Source organism: Anser cygnoides, chromosome 1 (assembly GCF_040182565.1).
Source record: "Anser cygnoides isolate HZ-2024a breed goose chromosome 1, Taihu_goose_T2T_genome, whole genome shotgun sequence".
Taxonomy (NCBI): domain Eukaryota; kingdom Metazoa; phylum Chordata; class Aves; order Anseriformes; family Anatidae; genus Anser; species Anser cygnoides.
The window spans coordinates 112,897,086-112,921,653 of NC_089873.1; the positions used below are offsets into that span (position 1 = coordinate 112,897,086).

The window sequence follows — 24,568 nt, forward strand, 5'->3', positions numbered from 1 at the left end:
AGAAAGGAAGCATACTGGCTGTATGTAATTAAAAAGCAAGCTGGTCTCTAGGTACCAAAAACCAAACCACCGGTCTTGAAACTCTTCACACTTTGGGAGTGTGAAAGGAATCAAACATTGTTAAGTCAAAGCAAGAGTCTGCGCTACTCACACACTAGAAGATTTTCATGTACCTACAGTGTGCTTAACCTACCCAACATCTGCATGTGGCAAACAGATATAATAGCTGGATGAGCTGGGTGTACCATTTGTTCTTTAATAAAATTTGTCTTCCCTAAAATGCTATAGACCACAATAAGCAACAATCACTTTTCAAAAGGCTGACAGATGCACATGCCAGCAGTCCTGGTAATGCTAAGCGTTAACCTTGGCAGGCCTGCCAACACAATCAAGATTAACACTACAAAATGGCCCCTCAGGTCCTGCAAGACTCCAGTCCTGCACGATCAGGTCCTAAAAGAGAGTCTCACCAGAAGTCAGAAAGAGGTCAAAGGCTGCCTGGAGAGACCTTCAATTTTTATGTCCTACAAGGATTTGCTTACCCTATCCAATTAAAAAAATACAGTAGTACAGAGGGAATGATTTTATGATCAAAGTCAACTGCACTTCTGCCATTGAGTTCAGAAGGCATGGCAGGTGGGCCTTGTCAGAAGCACACCTATCTTGTCACTCTTCATGCTTTTCTTTAAAACATCCATCAGCAACCTTTGGTTTTTAACTCTACAACACCTTGAGCACCGATTTTTCAAGAGCACTGTTAGCAGAAAGCTATCATCCAGCACAATTCAAAACTGGTTCTCATAAAGGTCTGGCAGGACAAAATTAACTCTGTACAAGCTATTAAAAGCCTATAGAAGCCATAATCTCTAAAACAAAAAGTAAAACCCAAGACACAAACACAAAAGCACTGTAACATATATCCACACAGTCACAGTTTTGGATGCTGGCAATGGACATAAGAAGCCTCACCAGCAATTCTTCTAGCCTCAGCAGCATTGACCTTTCCACTTCTTGCTTGCTTTCATCTTTACTGTTGTTGTACACGGCAATTAATCCCTTCATGCAGGCTGCTAACAGGCTTCTCCTCCAAGAATTCAGCTCTTCAGAGTTTTCAAGCACTCTAGATATGGCATCTGCCACTGTCCAACTGTGGAAATACACATTTGCACTCATACATATCTACCACAAAGCTTTACTACACAAATTTAGTCATGGAACAGAGCAACTGGATTTGCTTACCTCTCCTCATTTCCTGCTTTCTCCAGAGCAGCAGGAAGCTGGTCAATAAGCTTTCGCAGCCCTTTGCTTTCTGCAGATGGCAACAACTTGGAAAGAACTTGCAATTTCAGAGTGACCTCATGCGATGTTTCTGTGTCTTGAAATACACTGGAGAGCTCTTTCCACAGAGCTTTTCTCAGGACAGGTATAACAGTTGAGACAACTGGAGGGGACACAGATTTCACAGAGCGTGTTAAGCAACAACAGACTTGTAATTACAAAAATTCCAAATCAATTCTCTAATCAAGCCCCGGATTACTTAGTTTCTAACTGTTATACTACAGTATCTGCTAAAGTGCTACAGAGAAGTGCACTCTGTAATAGCATCATTAGAAAGCATTTAGTATATACAGCTTGCTACACAGCTGATATAATTAAACATGGGAAAATTACACAGACATTCAAAAGGGGGACAACTTCACAATAAAAAGCCTTGTCCTTGCTTATAAGGAAGGATGAAATCCTTACCAGCTCTCTGACCATGGACTTGTAGGAATTTTTATCTCACGTCAACAGACAGCTAACAAGTACCTTATAAATCAACTCAGTTTGCTAGCGGTTTCCTATACTTCCTATACTAAACCACGTAGGAAAGCATGAGGAGAGATTTTCACGTGCTAAGAATTAAGGGTTTCAGAAGAGAAAACCAGGCAACAGCGACCATAATAGCACTTTGCTTCAATCTAACATCCAAGCTTCACTACAGTCCTTTACCTTTTATATTGGGAAAGTGCTTAAAAAAAAAAGAATAATTAGAAGTTAAGTAATTAACTTCTATGAGCTCTACTTGTTGTGCAGAGGATCCAAGACTTTAAGGCCTACACTGAGAATTTGGCCTTCTGAATCAAAATAGGGATGAGTTGTGGCTTTACCTGTGGAAGGTCGGGTGAAATCATATCGGTCTCTGCATTGCAAATACACGTTAATGAGCGGAAGAAAGCTCTCCATGTTCTTCCTCAGGTACTTTTCAGTGTCACAGCTCAGACACCACAGCTCGAACTGCAGCAGGTGAGTTCTACAGTGTTTTATCAGCGTGTCCACAATGGCAAGGCAGGTTTCTGACCCCTGGTTAAGGCAGTGAACAAGCACCTCTACGCTGACCATGTGTGCAAATACTGGCTCACTTTGGAGAGCATGAAGGAAAACTTTCTCCAGATCCTTACTGGCTGATGCTGACATCAATATCCCCAAAGCTTTAATGTGCTCTGTGGATAGCAGCAGTTCTCCTCGTTGGGGTTGCCTTTGGTAGCTCTCTGTGAGGAGCTGCACCAAAATTTGTCCATACAAACTCAACTGTTTTCCTTTTTTAGGGGATTTTTCAGATTTCTGAGTAGTCAAGCTCCTCTCAGGAAGCCGCAGCATGGTTAAAGTGATCTCTTTCAGCTGAGCTGCAGACATGTATACATGCAATTCCTGAAGAGCCTCCAGCTGGTGAGACCTCTTGGGAGAGACCTGTTTTCCTTCTTTCCCAACAGCCTGTAGCTCTTTCAAGACACTTTTCCTGATTGCTTCAAAATATTTCGATAACACATGTACGTGATCCATGCTCTGCAACATCGGGGCACCTGTCTTCAACAGCTGGAGCACACCAGAATTTACATGAGCTGACAGGAGCTTCACAGTGACAGGGTTTAAACTGTGCTGAGGAAGAGAACGTTGTTCTAAAGCCAGGAACCAACTCTCCAGTGTAGGATGCTTGAAAATCAGCATGAGCATATCTTCTAGGGTCTGTGACAAATGGTTATAACAATATTACCGAATGGATGACTACAGATACAGAAAAAGAAAATCGTATTATCTGCCTGTCTTCCAGAACATGTTTATTACAGTAACTGGACATGAAATTGTCTATTAGCTGGTCAGAAGATAAAAACATTAATGAAATACAAGCATATTATTATGATTCTTCCAACATCTGTGACGTGGGAGGTAAGCCTTCACTGAGCATTTTCCCCATCTAAACACATTTCCAAGGGAAAACTGTTTATTCTGGGGTTCCCTGATACAATCCCATCCTAATCTCTAAAAATCCATAGAACATATGAAGGAGAGAAAAATTCACTTTTCCCTACATCCTTCTCCCAGACCTTAACAGCATCTCTCTGCATTAACCTCTTTCCATTCAATACACCTCTCTGAAATAAAGTGTATGATGTTCATTCCCTGCCCTTCTGAAGGCCTGGCAAAAGCTGTAGTAAGCTTCCACAAAGCAGCAAAATCCTGTTCAAGCCCTTATACAGAGATCGTGTAACAGACACACTTTAATCCTAGCTGAAGTCCCAGAAATCCTCATGACTTATCAAGTCACAACGCTCACAAAGCCTGATCCGGACTAGTTTCCCCGTTCTCTGTCACATTTAGCCAATTTTATGCTTTGGTGATTGGTGACAATGTATCAACAAAATCTGTGGTAAAAAATCATTCAAATCTCAGATGATTTGCTTTAATAAACAGCTAAGCAAAACTTACAGATATTTCCCTAGAGAATAAATCAAATCAAAGTTTACTATCAGGTAAGCTTCTGGCCCATATATCAATGGGTTCTGTACCTTGTCATTTGAAGACTCCTCTGTAATCAGAGATTCCTCATCCATAAAGAGATCTGATGCATTCTGATGCTCTTTTTGTTTCTGCCGATTACCCAGCTCTATCTGATTTCCCCGGCACAACAGGCTGCTCAGCAGGTCCAAAAAGAAGTCAACACGGCAGGGACCAGAAGTTTTACTAAGCTGTGAAAACACAGACATCTTAGAACTTGAGAGAAGAGGAAGATGGAGACAAAGATAACTATCTAACAAGTAACAGAATTAAGAACTTCCCAGATGACAACCTTCCTGGGGGACGGAATTCCCCACTGTAAAAACTTGATTCTAAGAAAATTCTCAGGGTACCAAACAAATACAGATTTTCATCTATAGTGTGACTTCCAATATAGTACAGGCCAATGAATTTAATCTCCAGAAAGGCTTCTTATGGAGACCCAAGAGCCAGCTTGAAATCCTAAGTTTATTTGCACTACATGCAAATCACCAAAGTAACCCATGCAAAAGAAATCAAAGGGTCCTCAACAATTAAAAGGTTAGATATTTTTAAACAAATTAGGTACAGGTTTGTCTGATGCCTACAGCCTCAGTGAGAGCTGAGTATGTGAAAGAGCTGCAGAACTGCTCAAGTCACTTGTACTTGCTGCATTAAAATAAACCAAACAAACCCGCAATGCCATCACAACATCACTCTTACATTGCCAAAGTCCTCCACTGTGGATTTCAGGTACAGCAACACATGCTTTACTCCTAACAAAAGCTGTTCAGATGGGAGCTGAGAAGCCAAGTCTCTCAATTTTGTCTGGATCTCATCTTCCAGTAAGGTACTGCTTCCTCTTACATAGGCCTTCTTTAGCACAGTTGCAAACACAGAATCTCGGGCCAGAGCAGGTTCTTTGCATGCCTCTTTGCATTTTTTAAACTGTTTAAAATGGAAAAAAAAAAAAAAAACATAAGAGAAAATTAAAGGTGAATATTACCTAAAGTTTCTTTAGCTACCTGTTTTGTACCCTGGACTGACAATCCAGGGTAGGACCCTTGTGCTCTGGCTTCACTTCCCAACCACAGCAAAGACCTCTCCTGTTGTTAGAGAAATACCCTTAAGTGCATTTGTGTCCCCTAATGGGATCAAAAAGACAGGATTAGCTGAATGTAAATGCACTTTCCGAAGAAAAGGTAACCTTTATACACTGTGGGCTTTTTTGTAACACTGGCTCAAGTATTCAGGTAACTGCAGGTATTCCATACCACAGGTTCCTGAGCTTGCTGGGGTATCCAGAGATTATAGTACTGGTTAAATTGGTAGAGCTGAGGATATTTAGAAACTTTCAGGGACTGCAGATCTTTATCATACAGCTGGAACATCAAGCAGAGGGCGAGGGCATCTCTCTGAGAGTGCAGAAGGTCAGTGAAAACAGCAACAAGATACTCTACGATGTGTGCTCCTGGAAAGGCAAAACAAAAAAAATAACACCTCTGAAGTAATCTGTGTAAACACATGCTAGGGCAACCCTCTTTCCTTACGACTTGGGCAACAAGCCTTAAAGCATTATTTTAAAAACTACCGAATAGGATTAAAAGGTGTTTTTGACAAGCCAGACAAGTGTTCCAACCTCCCTGAGGTATCTGAAAAAATCCTCCATACAGTAGTAGTCCTTGGCAAAATAAATTATCACCCTACTTCAAAATACATACTCAGATTGGGCTGTTTCCTTCCAACTTTGCCCTTACTGCGTTGTGCTAAACTTGCCTGCATTTTGATGAGTAATGACTCCAGCCCAGCACTACGTAAGAGCAGAACTGATTTGTACTGGAGTGAATACACTCAGGTTAACGCACACTGGTTAAATTTGGAGGATTTTATTTCAGAACTGTCAAAGTTCCACTTCAGGTGCATTGGACTCGATGAGGAATGCTAGCAAAGCCTGCTCTCAAGCCAACAGCTCCCCCTGTGACTTCACCAAATCCTTTCTGCCTACAGCCATTGAAACCACCTTCCTGTCAGGATCCACATATCCTGTGTTTAAACACTCTGTTACTGAAGCACAACTGTCTAAGGCCAAGATTATCCATGCAGGGACACTCTGCACTGCTCCTCAGTCCCCTCTGTAAAGGGGTTTCTTGTCTGGCCTGAGGTCATTTGCTTCCTCCACTTCCCTGCACTTCACTTGGGAAAGGTCAGCTCTCTTGCTCTCACCTAGACAGTTTGCTCTCCCACAGTAAGAGTTCCCTACATTTGAATGGTAGTTTATAAAGTGCCCATATTTCCACCTCTTTCCTACTCCAGAAACCAACAGAGAGCTTATCTAGGGTCAGGAGAGAAGGACAGAAGCTTCTCATAAGCCTCTCCCGAGCAAGGAAAACCATGGATCTGTACCTCTTCCTGCTGGCAATGGTAATAATAAAAAGTCTTGTGGAGCTCACTGGGTTAAGAACAATCCCACTTCCACTCTCCACTCCCATGAACGATATAGAGAAACAGAAAAGTTTGTACCTGTTTCATTTTCAGCCTGAAGCAGCAGTTTATTCCTGGCTTCTAACGCAGCAGGGACAACAGCACTGAATGGAAATGTTTGGATAATGGTATCTTCATTTAAAGTGAACCCAATTTCTTCATCCAGGCCATCACTATCCTCAACTAGGACATCCACCATATCAAGGACATCTATTGTGTGCAGAAAAAGTATAAGCAGAGGATTCAGACTAACTAGGTACCAATGGAAGCAGAATCCAACACTTCAGGAATACGAAGCTGCTTCTGAATACCCAAAGCAGAAAAGGGATAAAAGACAGGATAAGAGACATTTGTCTAACAAAAATCGCTCTTACAGTGCTCAAATTCAGGGTCTGCCGTTCAACACTGCCATTCAGCTGACAGAAATAAGGGAAGAGAAGAGGTGCATCAGCTGCTGCTACCATGATTGCATGAGATAATGTGGATTAGATCATCATGGTGACAGGAAACAAGTATGGGAAAGCAGAAAGGGAGCAGCTACTTCCCCATAAAAAGAACAGCCTGGGCAGGCCTTGAAGAGCTTTTCAGCTTGGTATAGACAGAGAACCAAATCTTGGTCATCAAAGAGTTAACAAGAGATTTAACATATGAAGAACAGTGTTACCATGTATTCTGTGGCAGGCAACAGAGCCAACTTAAGGCATCTGATCCATCTGGGACCGAGTGTTAAAGTACCTCAATTATCTTAAATTTATGTACTACAAAAACCTGCACATGGGCAGTTACAGCAGAATGGCTAGCACATGGTAAGCTAAGTGTCCACATCTGCAGAATTTTGGTTTTGCCTGCAGTAGGACTGTGACTGCTCCCTGACAGCATGGGCAGCAAAATTCCAGCCATGTTAGTTAGAAAGTTCCTTGTGCACCCCAACCCTCTCTTCATGGATGAATGGAGATGAGCAGTCCCAGGGGAGGAAATGTAATAGCTTTCATTTTAGTTAGAAAATGCTGCTGCAGGACCCTAAAGAGAGATTTAAAATACTGCTAAAAAAGCATAATTGCATCAGAAATTACATTTTGGGGCAAAGAGGTAACTTTGCAATTCAGACTTCTACTTTTGATACTAAATACAGCCAGAAGCCTAATTCCCACAAATCTATACTTAAGCAAGAATTACATGGTTATCACTCTTTAGTTTGCTTGATTACGGCCAGAAGATTTAGCACAAAGTCCCGGAGCACTCTGTTGTTGAGGGAATCACCACATACCATCAATGTGAGAGACGGGGATGCTGACATTATCAGAGTCTTGCTTAAACATATTAACTTGGAGCATACTGGCCTCCTGGACAAGGTCTGCCGCTTTATCTGTATACGGATAGGGGTTTGTCACAAGTTTCAACAGGATCTGTTAACAAAGGTTGAGAGGTAAATGTAAATGCATAGGCTATTAAGTGCACAGAAACCATGACTTGTTAAAAAAGACTATGGGCTAAAAGCGCTTGGAAGCTAGGAAGGCTTTAGGAGGACAATTCCCTTATGCTTCTGCAGGAATCTGCCTGTGGTTACCACTGTACGTGGGACCTGTGCCTGGTGGAAAAAGAAAGGTCCACTGCAATTTTGCAACCAAAGTGCTACCACAGACTGAGTCCCTGGGGAAACTTTTATGAAAAGGAAGCACTGGGCATTTAACATCCTGCAAAGTAAACAGGAAACATCAACTTTTCTTGCAAAAGACTACAAGTTTCTTAGGTCTGACAATTTTGGCAGGTATTACTGAGTAAAGAAAAGAGGAGATAAAAGCTATCCCCCCACCCCAAACACTCTACTCTTACATCAACAATGCTGTAATAACGACTTATCATTCTAGATTTAGTTTTCCTCCAAATCACTTCACCCTCCTCCCACCCAAGACAAAGCTGTCAGCTCTGTGTAAAGAATTACAAGCATTGCCTTTCTCAGAATTCATTCACTGATCTCTGAGAGGTTTCTCAACAAAAGCAACAAAATAATTAGTTTCCATTAATGCTATTCCTGGCATTGTTTATCCAGCTAACTTGAACAGTTGTTACCCTTTCCAAAAATTGAATCACTGCTTCCTTCTTGTCTTCTTTTGTATTATCCAAGTGTTCCAGCCAAATTGAAAGTTCCTTCCATGTGTACTCAAACACTCCGCTGTCATGTAAAACCTGTCCAGAAAAACAGAAGGGTATAAAAAAATAAATAAAAATATAGATCCTTTTGTATAGCAAATTCATGTTTTCTTCTTGGAAAGAAACGAACAGCAGGTGGATGAAAAGCAGTATCTGTCATTCTCACGCCCCCAGTTCAAGAGGCCTTATTCCCCCTTATTAGGGCCACTCTAACTCCATAACAGTCTCAAAATGAATGCATTTTTTCAAATGAAAGCAAACCTCCCAAGACTTTATCATCTGGCCTCAGTGTAACTACAACCAGGGCCTAGTATCTTCATCACTACTGTTTTGCTTACTGCTCTGCCAGCAAGAGCTGAGAGGTGAGGCATGAGTGGGTTACAGGTGATGAATGAAACCTGCTAAGCTCTGCCAGACACACACAGGCTCTGTAGGAAGTGAGCAAGAAGGAGTCCTAGCAGCCATGGGGCAGAGAATGGAGGTCTTTAAGAATGACCAAAGAGGTAAAACACGGCTTACTTGCTACTGGAAAGATCTGCTAACAGCAGCTTCTTTCTGCTCCTGTCTTCTCAGAGCCTGTCCTCCCCTCACTTGCTGTGTGCAGCACAAATTCCGCACAACTCCACCTTGTTCCTGTCCTCACACAGACCACGCGTATGGGATGGATCCCATACGCACAGTATTCAAGTCTGCTGCCAACAGCTGTCCACCTGACAGACAGCAAGCGTGTGATGATCTCACTAGGAGCTTTCCTTCCTATGCATTTGGAATGCAAGGCTTCGACAAGCACTCAGGACACAGGAACCTACCACGGCACCACCTTACACCGGAAAGGAAGATCCCCCAAAGGCATGACCAAAGCTAAGAGCCAGAAGGACTTCTGGGTCAACACAGCAAAGTCCTGTGTTGTCAGCAGTCAGTCAGCACAAACACCACTAAGGTCAAGGTTAACAACACAGAGCATTCATTCCTTCCATCTCAGCAAACCTTACTCTTGCTATTTCAGGGGGGCCAGCTGTGCTGCTTTAAGTGGGTTGTACTTCTTTGTGACCCCAGAGCGTCGTTACAGTAAGACAAAAAAAAAAAAGGCCAGAACCATTAAAACAGCCTGTTGAGAGGCTACTGAAAACTACCAATGGACTACAAAAGAAAAATCATTGCTATTTTAAATCAAAATCAGGCTATTTATGCAGAAAAGAGTTGGGTGAATGGGTAAACAGAAAGTGAATGAACTGTAGGACATGACCACTGCTCAGAGAGAAGTCTGGGCATACTTGTAGGTGGCTTGGGTGGGGAGGTAGACAGTTTTACCAGAGTCAAGTCACAAGTGTTAACATACTTAGAAAATTTTGCCCACTTTCATCCTATCTAAATTCAGGCTCTTTTCTGAGACACCCAAATGAGGAACTTGGCGAACCTATGCTCCCTCTGCGAGAGAAAGGAGTGAGTAGGAAGAAGAGAGGAGGAATGGCTGTCTGAAGGACAATCCAGATGGCAGGCAATTTGAACTACACAATGGTGTATCTGCCTGTCCCTCACTCCCAACAACAGATGAAACCTTGACCAGCTTCCAAACTCTGGCACCTACGCTGAATGCCTGAAATTATGCGGGATGAATCCATGCCTTTGTTTCTCCCCATACCCAAAATACAAAGAAAGCCATCACAGCTCATTTGCTCAATATTTACTCTGTGTACACCCCAGCAGCTATAAAAATAACACTGCTGCTTACAAGAATCTGACAGGGTAATTCATTTAATGAGAAAAAAAAAAGAAAAAAGATCCATTTTTAAATAACTCACTATTTTTGGCAGAGTCTCAAAATAGAAATACACTTGCAGCTCTTATGAAAACAGGCAGGAACAGAATGTGAAATCCAAAAACATGCTTTCCGATTATACAGCACAGTGTTGAAAAATAAGCAAAACACGCTCATTAGCATCTATTCTTAGCAGCCTTTCTGCTGACATAACTGCCCTAACTTCACTGCTTCTGTCTTCTCTAAGAGAAAATGAAATGGACTGAAAGTAAAAGAGGAAACAAGAATGAGTCAGGCAGCCCACATCTCCACTCAGCAAAAGAATCCAAATACACGAGAAAAACTGCACTGGGTAGCTTTTGATTGAGATATTCTTCATTACTGCAAGACAAAGTTAACCTGCCTCTAATCCCCTGCAGTGACCAAGGGAACTAAAACCTAATTAAATCAGTCTAGCTTTGGTTTAGTGGACTGGACATTACAATTGGACCCTGTAATTGAAGCTAAATGCAGAAATTAAGTGCAAGAAACATAAACTTGTATGCAACTATAGTTACAGGACATTATGGTCAGGGCTCAGAACACCTTTTTAGGTTTGTTCTTAGGGAGAAAGAAAGCTTGTTTGGTTGGGTTTGTTTTTAATGTAGGACTATCCCTACTAAGATAACTGAAAGATGCTCAGTCTTCTTGAGACTTGCAGTTGATGAGCGCTTCTGAAAGTCAGATCTTTCCTACTTAAATGCACGGAAGTGGATTTTATTTCATTTTAAGACAAAAGCATTCCTTAAATCATAGCTTGATTCAGACTAACAAAGACGACTTTACAAGGGCAGAATGAACATGGTATGCATAAGACTTTAGCAAGGCAAGAGTGAAAAAGTGCAGATTAAATACATCAAGATAAAAAAAAGAAAAAAAAAAGATCAAAACTAATCTTTGCTTGATCAAATGTCTAGGCCATTGCAGGCACAAACTACATCAGTTTATTACATCATAACATTTAATTCAGCCTAAGGGATGGACAAACACTGAAGATGTTTTTCTTACTGTTTCATCAACTGTTGCAGCAAATTCAGTAGACAGCATTTGCTTTCATAGTGTACTTGGCTAATAGGGTACAACAATTTCCAAGAACAGTGACAGTAAATGGAAAGAAGACTCCATTGGCCACACAAGCATGCAGTAAATGTATCTACTTTAAGAAAAAGTTTTTAGAGTCTTGAAATTTCAGACCAATGGAATACTGTGAATATCCTGATATTTCAGATCAAACACTTACCTTGATAATCAGCTTTTTGGTTGAAATTTTCAGATGAGAGTGGTTACTTGTAACAAACATTTTCATCAGTAAATAAAATACTGACTTTTCACCAGCTACCTTTTCTGTCTCAGAGACATCCTAAAAGACAAATATAATAAAATTCCTTTGGTACAGCAGCACTGTACAGGATTATTTTGCACTAAAGCAGATATGTAATAAGTACACGATTTTATAGACATGCCCAAAAGTACCAAAGCCAGCACTTAATGGGATGATTGCATTCTGTGAAGCAGGAAGATAAGTATAATATGCTTTTTTGGAAAATGGGAGAAGAGAGGAGTAGCAGAAACACCAGCTAATACAAGAGTCCCAGATAAAGCCACCTTCCTCCACAACCATCCATTCTACTTATATTTCTGTTATCCCCAGGAATTCAGATTTCCTACAAGTACTGTCTGAATAAGACAGTACTGTAATCATTTAAGAGATTGAATTTGATCCTCAAAGAAAGGAAAACAGTACAAGTCACAGGGATGCTGAACACTATCTGAATATCAAATGACGATCCTCCAGCCGTTTCCCCTGCTTTTCTCACTGACTTGTATTTGATGTCTAACTATTTTGTAACCCTCTGTAACACTGCCAGATTTGCCTTTTCTCTTTTCTGTTAAAACCTCTAGCTTTGCCCTTCTAGTACACAGAAGAAAATACATTAGCTTCTTTGCCCATTTCTTGGATTTTCCTTTGTTTGTTTTTCACTCTCCTCACTTCTCCTTTACGACCGACTGCATAATGACATAAAATCTATAACACAGAATCACAGTCAAAACACCCATGGGTCCCTCTGCTTCCCCTCAAAGCTGGGCCCACTCTTTCTCCAGACATCTAAAGAAGACTGTCTACAGCTCCCTAATTTTACAAGCCTGCAGTAAAGAAGAGAGCACGGACCCTGAAATTTTCCAGTAATTACAGAAAAGAGGGACAGCCTCATTAAACATCAGAATCTTCACCGGGAATGGGTGGAAGATGAATGAACCTCACCGGTTCGTCTCCTTGATCTGAAATCTAAGGCTTTCTAGACAAGTAGAAAACAGAAAATGCTTACTCTTGCAGTTCTCCAAGGACAACAAGAGCTGAAGGAACCTTGTCAGCCCTCTTCAGATAAACAAAAATTTCTGTTCTTGCTTAAAAACTTTTCAGCTGAGAAAGAATTCTTTACTAATGTTAAGTCTGTAATTCCTACCAGTGATACAAAAGGGTTACCCTCTAAAAGAACTAGACTGGGACTAGTTTAGAAGCAGGCAGTTCTGGATTTGAGGACTGTGGGCTAAAGAAGCATAAATCTGTCTTGAAGTCTTACCTGTACTCGGAACCAGGCAAATTTATTTGCAGGGAGTTCCAGTGCTACTTTCAGTATATGGTACTGCAGAACAGGGGGGACCTCCTCCCGGAGGCCCTGTTCAGTGACGATACCTGAGGTTTGAAAGCAATAAATAATCAACGTTACTTTGGAATATCTTACTGAGATCATCAGGAACGCTAGTAATCATTTAGGGTTTCAAAACACCACTCTGAGATAAATTGGCAATTCGTAAGCTTCCAGACCATGAGACCTACACACACACAGACAAACCTATTACGGTTGGCCGATCTAAGGCTGGAACCCAGCAGGGAGAGTCTCACACCTGCCCCCGGCACAAGCTATTGCTGAGGCATGGGAATACAAAATCTCTTCCATCAGTCTCAGGTACCCTCAACATCATAACCATTCACCCTACAGGCTATAAAGTTGTGCAGAGACCCTCACAGTAAGCCCTAAAAATTGACTTCCCCACACTTCGACTGCAGTCTGAGATCAGCTGTATAAAGCTTTGATGGCAGTGTCACAGTCACAGTCACTCTTTACAGCACAGTCTGTATGGTACCTTTGTGGTCCGCATTACAGAGAGAACAGTAAACTTTAAAAAGACAGCATCACATCAAAAGCCTAATCAACAGCAAGACCAAATAAAATAGTACCAGCTGTTTAAAGCACGTGCTGATAGAAGGCAGAAGAACATGCTGCCTTTGGAGAGTATGTTTCAATCAGGGCAAGGGGAAGGAACAACACAACTCTCAAGCTGGAATCCAAAGGAGGGAAGTTTCATGATTAATTTACCCCACATCATTGTCTACCTTATCCTCTTTCATCAAAACAAATATCCAAGCTCCCTTATGAGAATGACACTTTATTTTCCAACTTAATTATTTTATTACGTAACAAAACATACCATCAAAGAGATTTCTGCCTCATGAAAAGGTGTTCTGCCTTTTGTCCATTTTGAAAAAAAGCAGACCAGTATAAGAAATAATGGGACAAACAGGATGTGCGATTTGGATTTATGTGATAAGACAGCTGATTTGGGGGAAGGAGGCGGGGGTTGTTGTTTGTTTAAATCCCCTTTCTCCCTGACAGACTTTAAGTATGGCTTTCACATAACTCTCGCTCTTATAAATCCCAGACCTGCCTAGGACTTGGACAATTGTTCTAATTTGGTGGCCTATGAGCTCTGCTGGCCCACAGACAGCAATAATGCCCAAATAACATTTTACTCTCTCCTCCAAATGGAGAGAGTAATGGCTGTCTTTATTGTACCACAAGCAGTACTGGAAGATCTTACGCACAGCCCATGATTTGTGGGTCATCATCCTTGCTGCATTAAGCAGGTACAGAACATCTGTTGATTCTGCTGTGTGAAGAGGCACATACCCCCCAGTGAACACGACACCAGAGACAAAAATACAACAATATTGCTAATATGCTTCCTCATATGGGTTTTTCACAGCAGGTAATGCCATACAGAATACTGCTCTTCTCCCCATACACTGCATAGCTATAATAAAAACAAAACAATTAACAACACAGCATATGGAAAAAAATATATATATTTGAATGCTAAGATTTTCCAGAGGAGACTGGCGAATTGGTACATGATTCTCCTTCACCCCAAACTTTATATGAACTACTCTTTTAACACTAAATCTGTATCATTGTGGTTAAGAAGAGTGAGGAAATAACTTACTTTGCAAATAGCCAGTGAAAGCAATAAAGGTAAAAGAAATACACATCACATACCTTTTAAGAGCTTGCTAAAATCAAAGTTGCTCCGTGCTACCAAGTGGGGCACAACCTTCTGATAAAGGCATATGACCTGAAGCAATGCAGCTTTCAGAAACAGTGTCTCAGCATCATCTGAACCTAAATCAAGTGTTAGCATAATTAGTTTCTCTTTCCTTCACATCAGCAAAAAACAGTGTAGCACCTACATTACCAATCATGAGAATCACTAATAATATTTTCAGTAGAGCTGCCAATGAACTGATCAGTCACCTTCCTCACTAACAACAGGAAAAAAAAAAAAAACACATAATGGAATCCCCAATTCCCTTTTTCCAGTATTCCTGTTTTAATTTTACAAATATTCTGTCAACTTATTCAGTGTTTAAAGTGACAACTGCCATTTTTAATTTGATTCTGAAGTGCTCACAGAGATAAAGATAACCTCAACATTTTAACAACCTCAGAAGAATCCAGCCAATCACACTGCTGTTCAGTTTAAGGCTGAAACACAGAAAAAAGTGAAGGAAGAAATGATAGTCAGGCCACTATTTTTTGGGGATACTATTTTAACCAAACATCTGGTAGGTTTGACTGGGGAAGGGCATAAGCCAACACACTAATTTATTAGTTCAGTTAAAGGTTTCTTTTTTTCCCTTATTTTTTTTTTCCAAGATGTCCTCTTGACAAGAGGATGACAACACGTATCTGTAGGAGAGAAATGCCAACCCCAGCTAAGGCAGCCATCTACTTACGAGAAGCCATTTCAGCAGCTAAATATTCTTTCGGTTTATAACATAAGGATGCATAAAAGCTACTTGTCATCCAGTTACTAATGAGAGGAAGCAAAATAAATGAAAGGCAGCCAGAACTTTTTTTTTTTAACACTTATCTTTTTCCTGCTAACTAGCTCTCCCTCAGGGAGCCATGAAGAACTGGAGGGATGCCATACACAAATGTTGTCACTGTTTGCCTGAGTCTCAGCTTCCATTAAAAGAGAATTTTCTGGTTGCCACAGTGCAAATAAAGCTGCAAAAGGTGAACTAAGAGTAACTAATAGAATATTATCGTTCTAGCATGAAGAGAAACTAAAGCTACAGTTCTTTAAAAAAAATAATTGCTCCATTGGTTTTAGCAGGCACTCTACCAGTAAATAGCCTTGGAGGGTCAGCACTGAGAACTAATCCGCTGCCTGAAGTCACACACAGAAGGACATTCTCTGAAGAACTCTCTGCTCCAGAAAGTCTCAGTGTGGAACATGCCCTGTCAAGGGCATGAAGCTGTCTGTAGATTTATCTTCATTCTATAAGCAAACCATTGCAGGCTGCTGGCCAAGCTACAGAAGAGTACTAAAAATTCCAGTTCCCTGCAATGGGACGATGAAAGCAAGTCCTTCAGTAAAGACATTGTTTTTGTGAGAATAAAACTGAACCCTTTGACAACAACCCTCTGTCCCTCTTCCAGAATTTGCACGTTTCCACTCCTGTGCTTACAGCAACACAAGCATTTGTATAGCCAGAGTAACTAGCTGCTTCACAAAAAATGATCTCATGGTAAAATAACATGCCAGACTAAAATCACCCAAAGCTATTTTTCAGTTCCCCCTGCCTGTGTTATTGTGTCACAGCAAAATACTTGCACTAGCACAGGAGGATCAAGGACAGAAGGGTTCAGTTCAACACAGGGAAGTACAAAGTTCTGCATCTGGGGAGGAACAACTCCAGCCACCAGTAAATCCTAGGGGTAACCCAGCTGGAAAGCACTTTGCAGAAAAGGATCTGGGGATGCTGATGGACACCAAGCTGAACACGAGCCAGCAATGTGCCCTTGCAGCAAAGAAGGCAGATGGTGTCCTGGGCTGCATTATGCAAAGTGCCGCCAGCGGGTTACGGAAGGAGATCCTTCCTGTCTATTCAGCACTGGTGAGGCCACAGTTAGAATGCTGTGTCCAGTTCTGGGCTCCCCAGTGCAAGAGAGATATGGAGCTACTGGGGACAGTCCAGAGAAGGGTCACAAAGGTGACTGGGGGACTGGGACATCTCTCTCATGAGAACACGCTGAAAGCGCTGGGAGTGTTTAGCCCAGTGAAAAGGCTCAGGGGTGTTATCAATGTCTATAAATAAATGAGGGCAGGGTGAAAAACAGATGGAGTCAGGCTCTTTTCTGTGGTGCTCAGTGCCAGGACAAGAGGCATGAGGCACAAACTGAAACACAGCAGGCTCCATCTGAACCTCAGGAAACACTTTTTTTTTTTTTTTTTTTTGAAGGTGATGGAGCACTGGCACAGGTTGCCCAGAGAGGTTGTGGAGTCTCCCTCCATGGAGATCTTCAAAACCCAACTGGACAAGGTTCTGGGCAAGCTGTTTAGGTGGCCCTGTTTGACCAGGGGGGTTGGACCAGGTCGTCACCAGAGGTACCTCCCAAACTCAAATATTCTGTGATGCTGCAACAGCTGAAAGTCACACTGCTTAACCTCCCAGTAGCAATGCCAGCCTTTATGTCAAACTGTGTTTTAGGCAATTCTGACAACAGTCAGAATTAAACTGCCTGAAGAAGTGAACAAAGCAAAGCTGAGTAGTAAATGCATGGCTGGTATCTGGACTCTGCTGGTTGCAGACTCTTAAACTGCCTTACACAGGGAGAGGATTTTACAACACCCATTTACCCACATGTAAGATGTGATGACTTCACCTGCTTTGCCTACCATGTTGTTCTGCAGCTTCTGCTGTCTCAGTCATTTCTTCCACAGTGGAAATAGCAGTTTCCCTTTTCTCCTCTTGCCCATCAGGATGTTCTTTCCCTTGCTTCAGAAGGGACTGCCAAACAGCTACTATATTGTTCATGTCTGGTAAAAGCTAGAAGAAAAAAGAGAAAAATTGTATTAACTCTCCTGTGTGAGACAAAGCCACTCCAATGCAAATATTTACAACCAGCCAACATGAGGAGCTGCTGCTCTTCACAAAGTTTGTAACTGATCTTCTATTGACTCTGAAGAAGATCTGAAATCAAGTAGTTTACCTTCAATTCTGCATAACATAAATACATGAAAGAACATTTTACTGAAAAAGATTCCTGTAAAAAGTGTAGTTTTGGTTTTTTTCATCTTAATGGCATATTATCAACTCTAAGGATACCTCGTCTAGTAACTTCTAACTGAATGAACTCTGCTGACTTCAATTTACTTGAACCAGGGAAATTTGCTTCTCACCCTGCTCTTGAAACTCATTTGCAGCACAATAGCTGCCAATGTTACGAATTTGTCTGACAACAAAGTTTTATTCACATTTTCCATCAGCCAGATTTGTTAGAAAACTAGTCTATTACCACACCAGTTAGTAACACCTCTTAAACCACAGCTTCCCCCTGCCAAAGGACAGTATCTCCTTGCTCCCAGGCCACAACCACTTAGGGAGAAACTGCAGAGGAGTAGGTACTTGCCACATAATGACTCATGTGAGACCTTAACTGCCTTTTTACTTTGTACCTTGCTGATGGCTTCTCTGTATAGCTGTACAAATTCCTGCATCGTTGACAGTGAGTAGACTTCTGACTTTTGCCAAGTTTCTTCATTCAAGCAGTACTCAATATTCTTCAAGGCTCTTTTCAGAATCATTGACACAAGTGACAGTATGCTGTGCTTCACTACTTTGCTGGGCAACTGAAAGAGGGAAATTAAATTCATGATATTTCAGTAACTCTTCTTACTGCTTTGAACATTCTCTGTACTCTGAATGTATGTTAACATTTGCTAATGAATTAATTACTTTCTAAGCTTAGGAGAGAATCTGTAGGTTTTCAGATTCCCAGCCCAAACTGCTAAGGAGCATTGGCAGCATTGGTGCTCGAGAATACCTGCTGGAAGCAGTACCAATAGGTTTTAGTTCATGTTCCAGGGCTTCCCCATGCCAGCTTTATGCTGCAATTGACCATATAAAAACTTATAACCAACTTACACTTCTTGGATGATCCCACGCTTAAGTCAAACAGTATTAATTAGGACATAAAAATTGACTGAAATATAAACTGCTCTTACATTTAGTCCTTGGGTGAACATTATTTTATTGCACACTGCAGGGACTGTCGTTACCATCACCATAGAAAGCAGCCTGGGAAGAGGAATAAACTCTGAAGTCTTAAAAGAGTTGGAAATGTCTGGTTGAACCTCATAGATCTGAAATAAAAACAGATTAATCAAAATTAACATAGTCACAGAGATAACAGCTTCTTCTGAGGAATGATTTACAAAAGAGCTTTGACTTTTCAAACACAATGACAGCACTAAATATCAACTTTTACACAAGAATGCTAAAGAGCATCTCCCCAGGCTGTTCCATGAAATGAAACATCTGCATCCAACCTGCACCCCTCCTAAAAGCCAACACTTTTCAACAGATTACAGGTCGCATTTGCTCACTTCAAGCTAAAGCAAAGAGGCAGAGGAAGACTCAGAAAGGACAGAAGTTTTTTCTAGCTGGGCTTCTATGCTGCCACATCTCTAAAACTGTACCAGCAACATGAGGTTTCCCGCTATTTCTTATGCCCACCTCTTCTTCCTGGTTTAGTTTAATGTTTATACAGCCTCCTGCTCTAAACGTGGCTCTTTAGCAAATGACCTTCCAGCTCTCTCTGTCTACACTTTTTAAAGCAACTGTGGCTCTGAGCCACAGCTCATTTTCCTTAGCACCCACAGAAAACAGGATGCCATTTCCCCCCCCTCCATTTACTAACTTTGACATTTAACAGCATCCTGCTGCTTCGTTCCTGACATGTCCACAGTAATTGATGGTGTTATTTCAGAGCCATTAAGTCCTTCCCTTTTAACTCACTTAAAACTCCATCACCTAACTTCCTCACTGCTGGTTTATTTTAAAATCATTATTTATGAAATTCTGTGCCTGTCTTCCTTTTTAGTGATTTCAATAAGCTCTCTTAAAATACTGTTCACTTACAGCTGTGAACACAATATATCTTCAAACCTGAGTTTCTTCCAAAGCAGAACAGCTGTTTCTAACACGAAAATAAAAAACTCCACTCCCTGATCTTCGACTTATTTGCTGATTCATTTCAATGAAACTCTTCACTAGGAGGACCTGGTCTAAGCTAAAAACAATTCTGTCAGTTTATACCTAACATGGCCACACCACAGGCTGACTGGGTCCTGAACGGCAACAGTATCCAAACTATAATAATTTTTACACAGCAATGGCAGCACTTGTAATGCATTATAATATCTGTCTGTAAGAACTGCAAAGGCAGGCTTCCCAATCAAAGGTCCTTTGCTGGGTAACTTTTTTTTTTTTACCATCTTTCCTATTATGATTTTGGGTAATTCTGCAGTATTGCTTAGCCAACACTATTCCGGTTTTTGGAGGAAAAGAAAAAGTATTGGAATTGCGTATTTCTATGTAGAAGTGGTATGTATCATTCATACTCTTACCTTTTTGAGTAACTTCATATTGTCCATCCAAGCTGACTTCACTCTAGGAACAAAGGAATACTGGGTCTCCTTAAAGTACCTATTCAATAGGTCTGGACATACTTTTAGAATATTCACCACGAGATCAGCAACCATTTCATCTTCTGTTGCAGTTTTTAAACCAAGCAGAAAGCGCAGGAGCACCACATTTCCTCCCCTATTGAAGATAATAAATACTTTAAGAAAGAAATCCCCACTTCGATACTACATGCAATTCTAACTCTTCAACTCCAAGCTAATACTGTAATGCAAAAAGTTGAATTTCCTCTGTCACTGTGACAAATCCAAGGCAAGATCTCTCAAACTGTTCACATAATCTCTGAGTTTATACTGAGAAAAGTAAGAACTAAATTTACCTCTAATTTTTTTGCATGACAAACAGTAATTACTTTTAACTAAAACCACAATGTTTCAGAAACACTCTAACTAAACTTCACAAAGCTGAAAATGTACTATTACAGCTTTAATATTAAACTTGAAAGCATTCCATGTTCTTTCAGTTCTCCTCCCCTCCCCTCTTTTTTTCTTCTGTATGTCCCTAAACAAAGAGAATATCAGATTAATACCAGTTAAAATTTTGCTCTAGCACCACTCAGTATTAGTACCTGCTACTACAGTCTACTACCTTCATTGCCTAGATAACATGATGAAGCAGAGGCATCCTATGGTAGTCCCTCCATAGAATTACAAGAGTCTAAACTGTTTTCCCCATTAATCACAGTATCAGTGTACATATATTTTAACAGTTACCCAATGGAAACAGTACGGTAAACCAGTATTTCCAGGTTACATGTTGCAGACCAAACTCTGGCATTACTGAAATCAACAGTGACATTTTGCCAAGTTCTAGGATAAACCACATCTGGTTTTACAGTATGTAAATTAGACTAGATATTTTACCACCATCTGGTTTACACTGCAGCTTTGGTATTTTATTTTTACGCCACAAACCTGTGGTCCAAAATCACATCTTATAATAACAGACTTGGTATCCAGTCATTGATTGAAATGGCTCAGAGAAACACAACCATTGCCTCCAAAACCCTGTGAATATAGCTGAGCACTCTCTACTCCAGTAGGCAGAGGTATAAGGAGATACAGTAGTTTGATCTTGGGAAGTTAAAAACAAAAGCAAAACAAAAACCAGCAATATATTTCTTTCTTCTGCCACAAGTTGCTGAGATAGAAGTAATATTAAGCAAAGTTAACTTGCAAAGGGCAGACAAGAAAACTAGTGAGGTCTTTCCACACATACAATCTCAGCTCACTGGTGACTTACCTTCCAGAAGTTCCAAGACTTGGATCATAGAAGGTTATGCCATGTTTCAGAGAGCAGCAGAGGTCCATCAAAAAATTATGAACAAGTTCTCGTACCATCATCTTTCCCACATCTTCAGAACCTTTAGTTACCTATAAAAATCAAAAAGAAGTAAAAAAAAGACATGATTTTCAGCATCACAGAAGAAAATCTTGCCTCAATTTCTCTCTTCTGTAAGTCTTATGGAGCTCCTTTTATACAGAAATGCTAAAAGAAATTTCAATTTAGGTTCAGATTAACAAGCTAAGTTTCAGTTTCTGTATTAAACACATTAAATATTACAGTATTTGTTGTTTCACGGAAAGCAAACCTCACAAACTTACTTAGGTAAATATGTGCTATCTGCAGGGCATTGCTGACCTAGGACTTCTGCTAAGAAGACAGACAAGACAGAGAAAAAGGAAGCTACAGAAAAGTAGTGATATATAACTTCTGTAAATTCGGGAAAGGCCACACTGGGATTTTGAAGACTGAGATGTAAAATTACAAACTTACAACCTTACAGGCAGGTTCAGCATGACGAAGTTCAGAAATACAAAAAAAAAAGTCACTGAAGCCTTCAGAGTAAAGCAGTGTAGGCCAATTTGGCAGAAGACGGAACAACTTTAATATAGGACAAGAAAGATGGATAGCTAACAATGCACTGAATTTGCCAGTGTTTCAGGGAAAGAAGGTAGAGCACGAATGCCTTTACAGTCACTGTACAAAAATGGAAGAAGTAACCAAATACCCATACCTATACAAAAGAAGAAAAAAAAAAAGTGAACCCAGATTCCATTAATCTCTTACATTACTTTAGGAATGTGATTTTGTGGACTAGCAGAATCAACTACAGCTCAACCCTTAGAAACCCTGCCAGCCTCTCAAACTGCGCAAGCTGAAAAGGCTGGCAACCATCCTGGAAGTTTAGCTCTCATATCAGATCAGTCTGTAGGATGGAAATGAGGCACATAGTAAGAACACTGCTCCTAGCATATTATCCTATAGAGACATCAATGTGTCCAGGCAATGAAATATAATATTCATACCCAAAAGCCCCATTTCACCCTGGTCAACAGATCTGCATGGCAGTTCTGACAATCAGGGAGGGGAAACGAACCCTCCTCCTTGAGCAGTGAGAAGCAGCAGAAAATCAGGGCTTCTTTTTCAGTAGCCCCAGCAGATCTCTCCTCTTGAACTCCCAGTTACCTAAACACAGTTACCTATTTGAAAAACCATGGGTTAAACAAAGAAGAAGAAGAAAAAAAGCAAGATAAGGAATACAACTGACAAAGAAACAAGCTACCAGACCTTGAAATCCCCAGAGCTGACATCAGTAATCCCATTCCATCGGTAAAGTGAAGCTATGTGATTCAACACTTCTGCAGTAAAAAAGCGCACCTTCTGTGTTTTGGTGATATTTTTATTTTGAACCACCTGAAAAGAATTAGAAAAAAAAAAAAAAGAACTTTGTTATAAAGTTATCGCAAAATAATGGCAAATTAGCTACACACTTCACAAAATCCTTAACTAGCTGCGCAATGACTCACTTTCAAAGAGGACATCAGAAAGACATAACAAGCTTCGGTCCTCAAACAGTATTATGGCCAAGCTATCAACCTCCAACAAGTAGCATCAGCAATGGACACAGACAAACTTTCAGCAGTTTGCAGCAGCATGGTGCAAACATACTGAAGAGCTGTGTATTTCACAAGAAATTACTGCAAATTGTTTCCAGCAGCAAAGAAAACAGAAAACAAAAAGCAAAGATGTTTCAAGTATATATCATACCTTAGTTTTCAGTGTGGAGAGTAGAAGATTGACAGTAGAAACTTTGTCTTCCTTTATTCCAGAGCGAAGAATATCTGGAATGAAATCTACGGCGACATTTCAAACGTTAAGTGAAGATGTGAAAGCTATTTTCATACGAAAATGCTTCAGGGAATTCATACCCATTTCTCTTCAATGTCATACTATTTACTTTGCCGTTATTTTAAGAATGAACCAAAAGGCTGCAGTAAGAGTTCAGAATGATGATGCGTCTATAACTACAGTGACAAATGTGTAATGCTGCCCAACCTACTTTCAGCTTAACTAGCTAATTTCCCAACTCAGTTATTAATGCCTTTTGCAACAGCACCTATCAACTTCAAATATATTTCAGGTCCCAATCTGCTGTGCAGTATTTAAACTTGAGTTAATGATGGGCTTCCTTTCCACTGATGGGCTCATGATTGTTTCACTGGGTGAGTCTCAAAAGTTTGCAGGTTACATCTAAAACTACATCAACTTCCAGCCCACCTGTGCGTTCCAAATTTAGAGAACTTGAATGTCCCAGACAGGGTAATGAAAGCCAGATGGGCTGACTGGGTCAGCACACTGTAAACTGCCATCCCCTAATCTCAAAGAACTGAACAACTGCGAGCAACTGAAGGAAATCAGCAGCTCACGGGGTAGCATGCAAAATAAAAGTCAATAATTATGACCTGGTTTTACTCCCTCACCATGGAAGAAATGAATTCCAGCTAACAGATTTTTTTATTTATATATATGTATTTTTAAGTATTTCCAGGTCCTGTTTGAATTCCTTCATAACCACACCAAAGGCAGCAATTTAGTGCTTGAGAAACTTCAGCAGTAGTTTTCAAACCACTGAAGTCAACATAAGTTTTACATTCAACTTCAGCACATAAGGGATCAAGTTTTCATTAAGTGTATGTAGGATTTGACTTTCTGGATCCTTGTCAAGTCAGTTTGGCTCCCTTCTCCAAGAGGCACGGACTGGGCTCCAAAGTAATGCTTCCATAAAGGATGCAAAGGATGTTACAAAGCTCTCCTGAAATACTGACAAAAAACAGTCTAAGAGTACACAAGTGTTGGCCTGCATGAGGACGGAAAGGAAACTAAAGCACGTGCAGACCTCATCTTTAATGCTTTTCAAAAAAAAGTTAATAATAAAACACATCCAGTATTACTGTGTTATGAGCAAGTCTAGAGGCCATGTAGCTTTTTTCTGCTTATTGACTCTCTGGCCTCAAAAGTTGTATTACATTTACTTTTTTTAGATGTGTCATCAAGGGCTTTCTATTTTTGCACTGCTTTTTCAAATACAAAATGTTATTCTCAAGTACAAGAGGCACTTACTAAAATGCCAAAGTTTGAAGTTTTTCAGATAACAAAAATAAAAATGTTTTGTATCTTATTAGTGCTGTTTAACCGGTTCACATTTTGAATTAGCTCATATTTATTAT

The 24,568-nt window shown here is 40.5% G+C and overlaps 1 protein-coding gene across 1 annotated transcript in view; it reads right to left on the reverse strand.

Annotated features, from left to right (window-relative positions):
* The window catches only part of URB1 (URB1 ribosome biogenesis homolog), a 49,063-nt gene that overhangs the window by 18,734 nt on the left and 5,761 nt on the right, over window positions 1-24,568 (reverse strand). The window contains exons 6-24 of the mRNA XM_048071480.2: window positions 23,109-23,194; window positions 22,629-22,754; window positions 21,300-21,430; window positions 19,982-20,177; window positions 18,578-18,715; window positions 18,029-18,202; window positions 17,249-17,399; window positions 14,563-14,685; window positions 12,808-12,920; window positions 11,466-11,585; window positions 8,347-8,463; window positions 7,544-7,682; window positions 6,316-6,486; window positions 5,070-5,266; window positions 4,519-4,743; window positions 3,828-4,007; window positions 2,151-3,006; window positions 1,240-1,441; window positions 970-1,147 (exon numbers count right to left, since the gene is read on the reverse strand). Of these exons, the coding sequence (XP_047927437.2) occupies window positions 970-1,147; window positions 1,240-1,441; window positions 2,151-3,006; window positions 3,828-4,007; window positions 4,519-4,743; window positions 5,070-5,266; window positions 6,316-6,486; window positions 7,544-7,682; window positions 8,347-8,463; window positions 11,466-11,585; window positions 12,808-12,920; window positions 14,563-14,685; window positions 17,249-17,399; window positions 18,029-18,202; window positions 18,578-18,715; window positions 19,982-20,177; window positions 21,300-21,430; window positions 22,629-22,754; window positions 23,109-23,194 (3,623 nt within the window). The remainder of the gene's footprint in view (window positions 1-969; window positions 1,148-1,239; window positions 1,442-2,150; window positions 3,007-3,827; window positions 4,008-4,518; window positions 4,744-5,069; window positions 5,267-6,315; window positions 6,487-7,543; window positions 7,683-8,346; window positions 8,464-11,465; window positions 11,586-12,807; window positions 12,921-14,562; window positions 14,686-17,248; window positions 17,400-18,028; window positions 18,203-18,577; window positions 18,716-19,981; window positions 20,178-21,299; window positions 21,431-22,628; window positions 22,755-23,108; window positions 23,195-24,568) is intronic.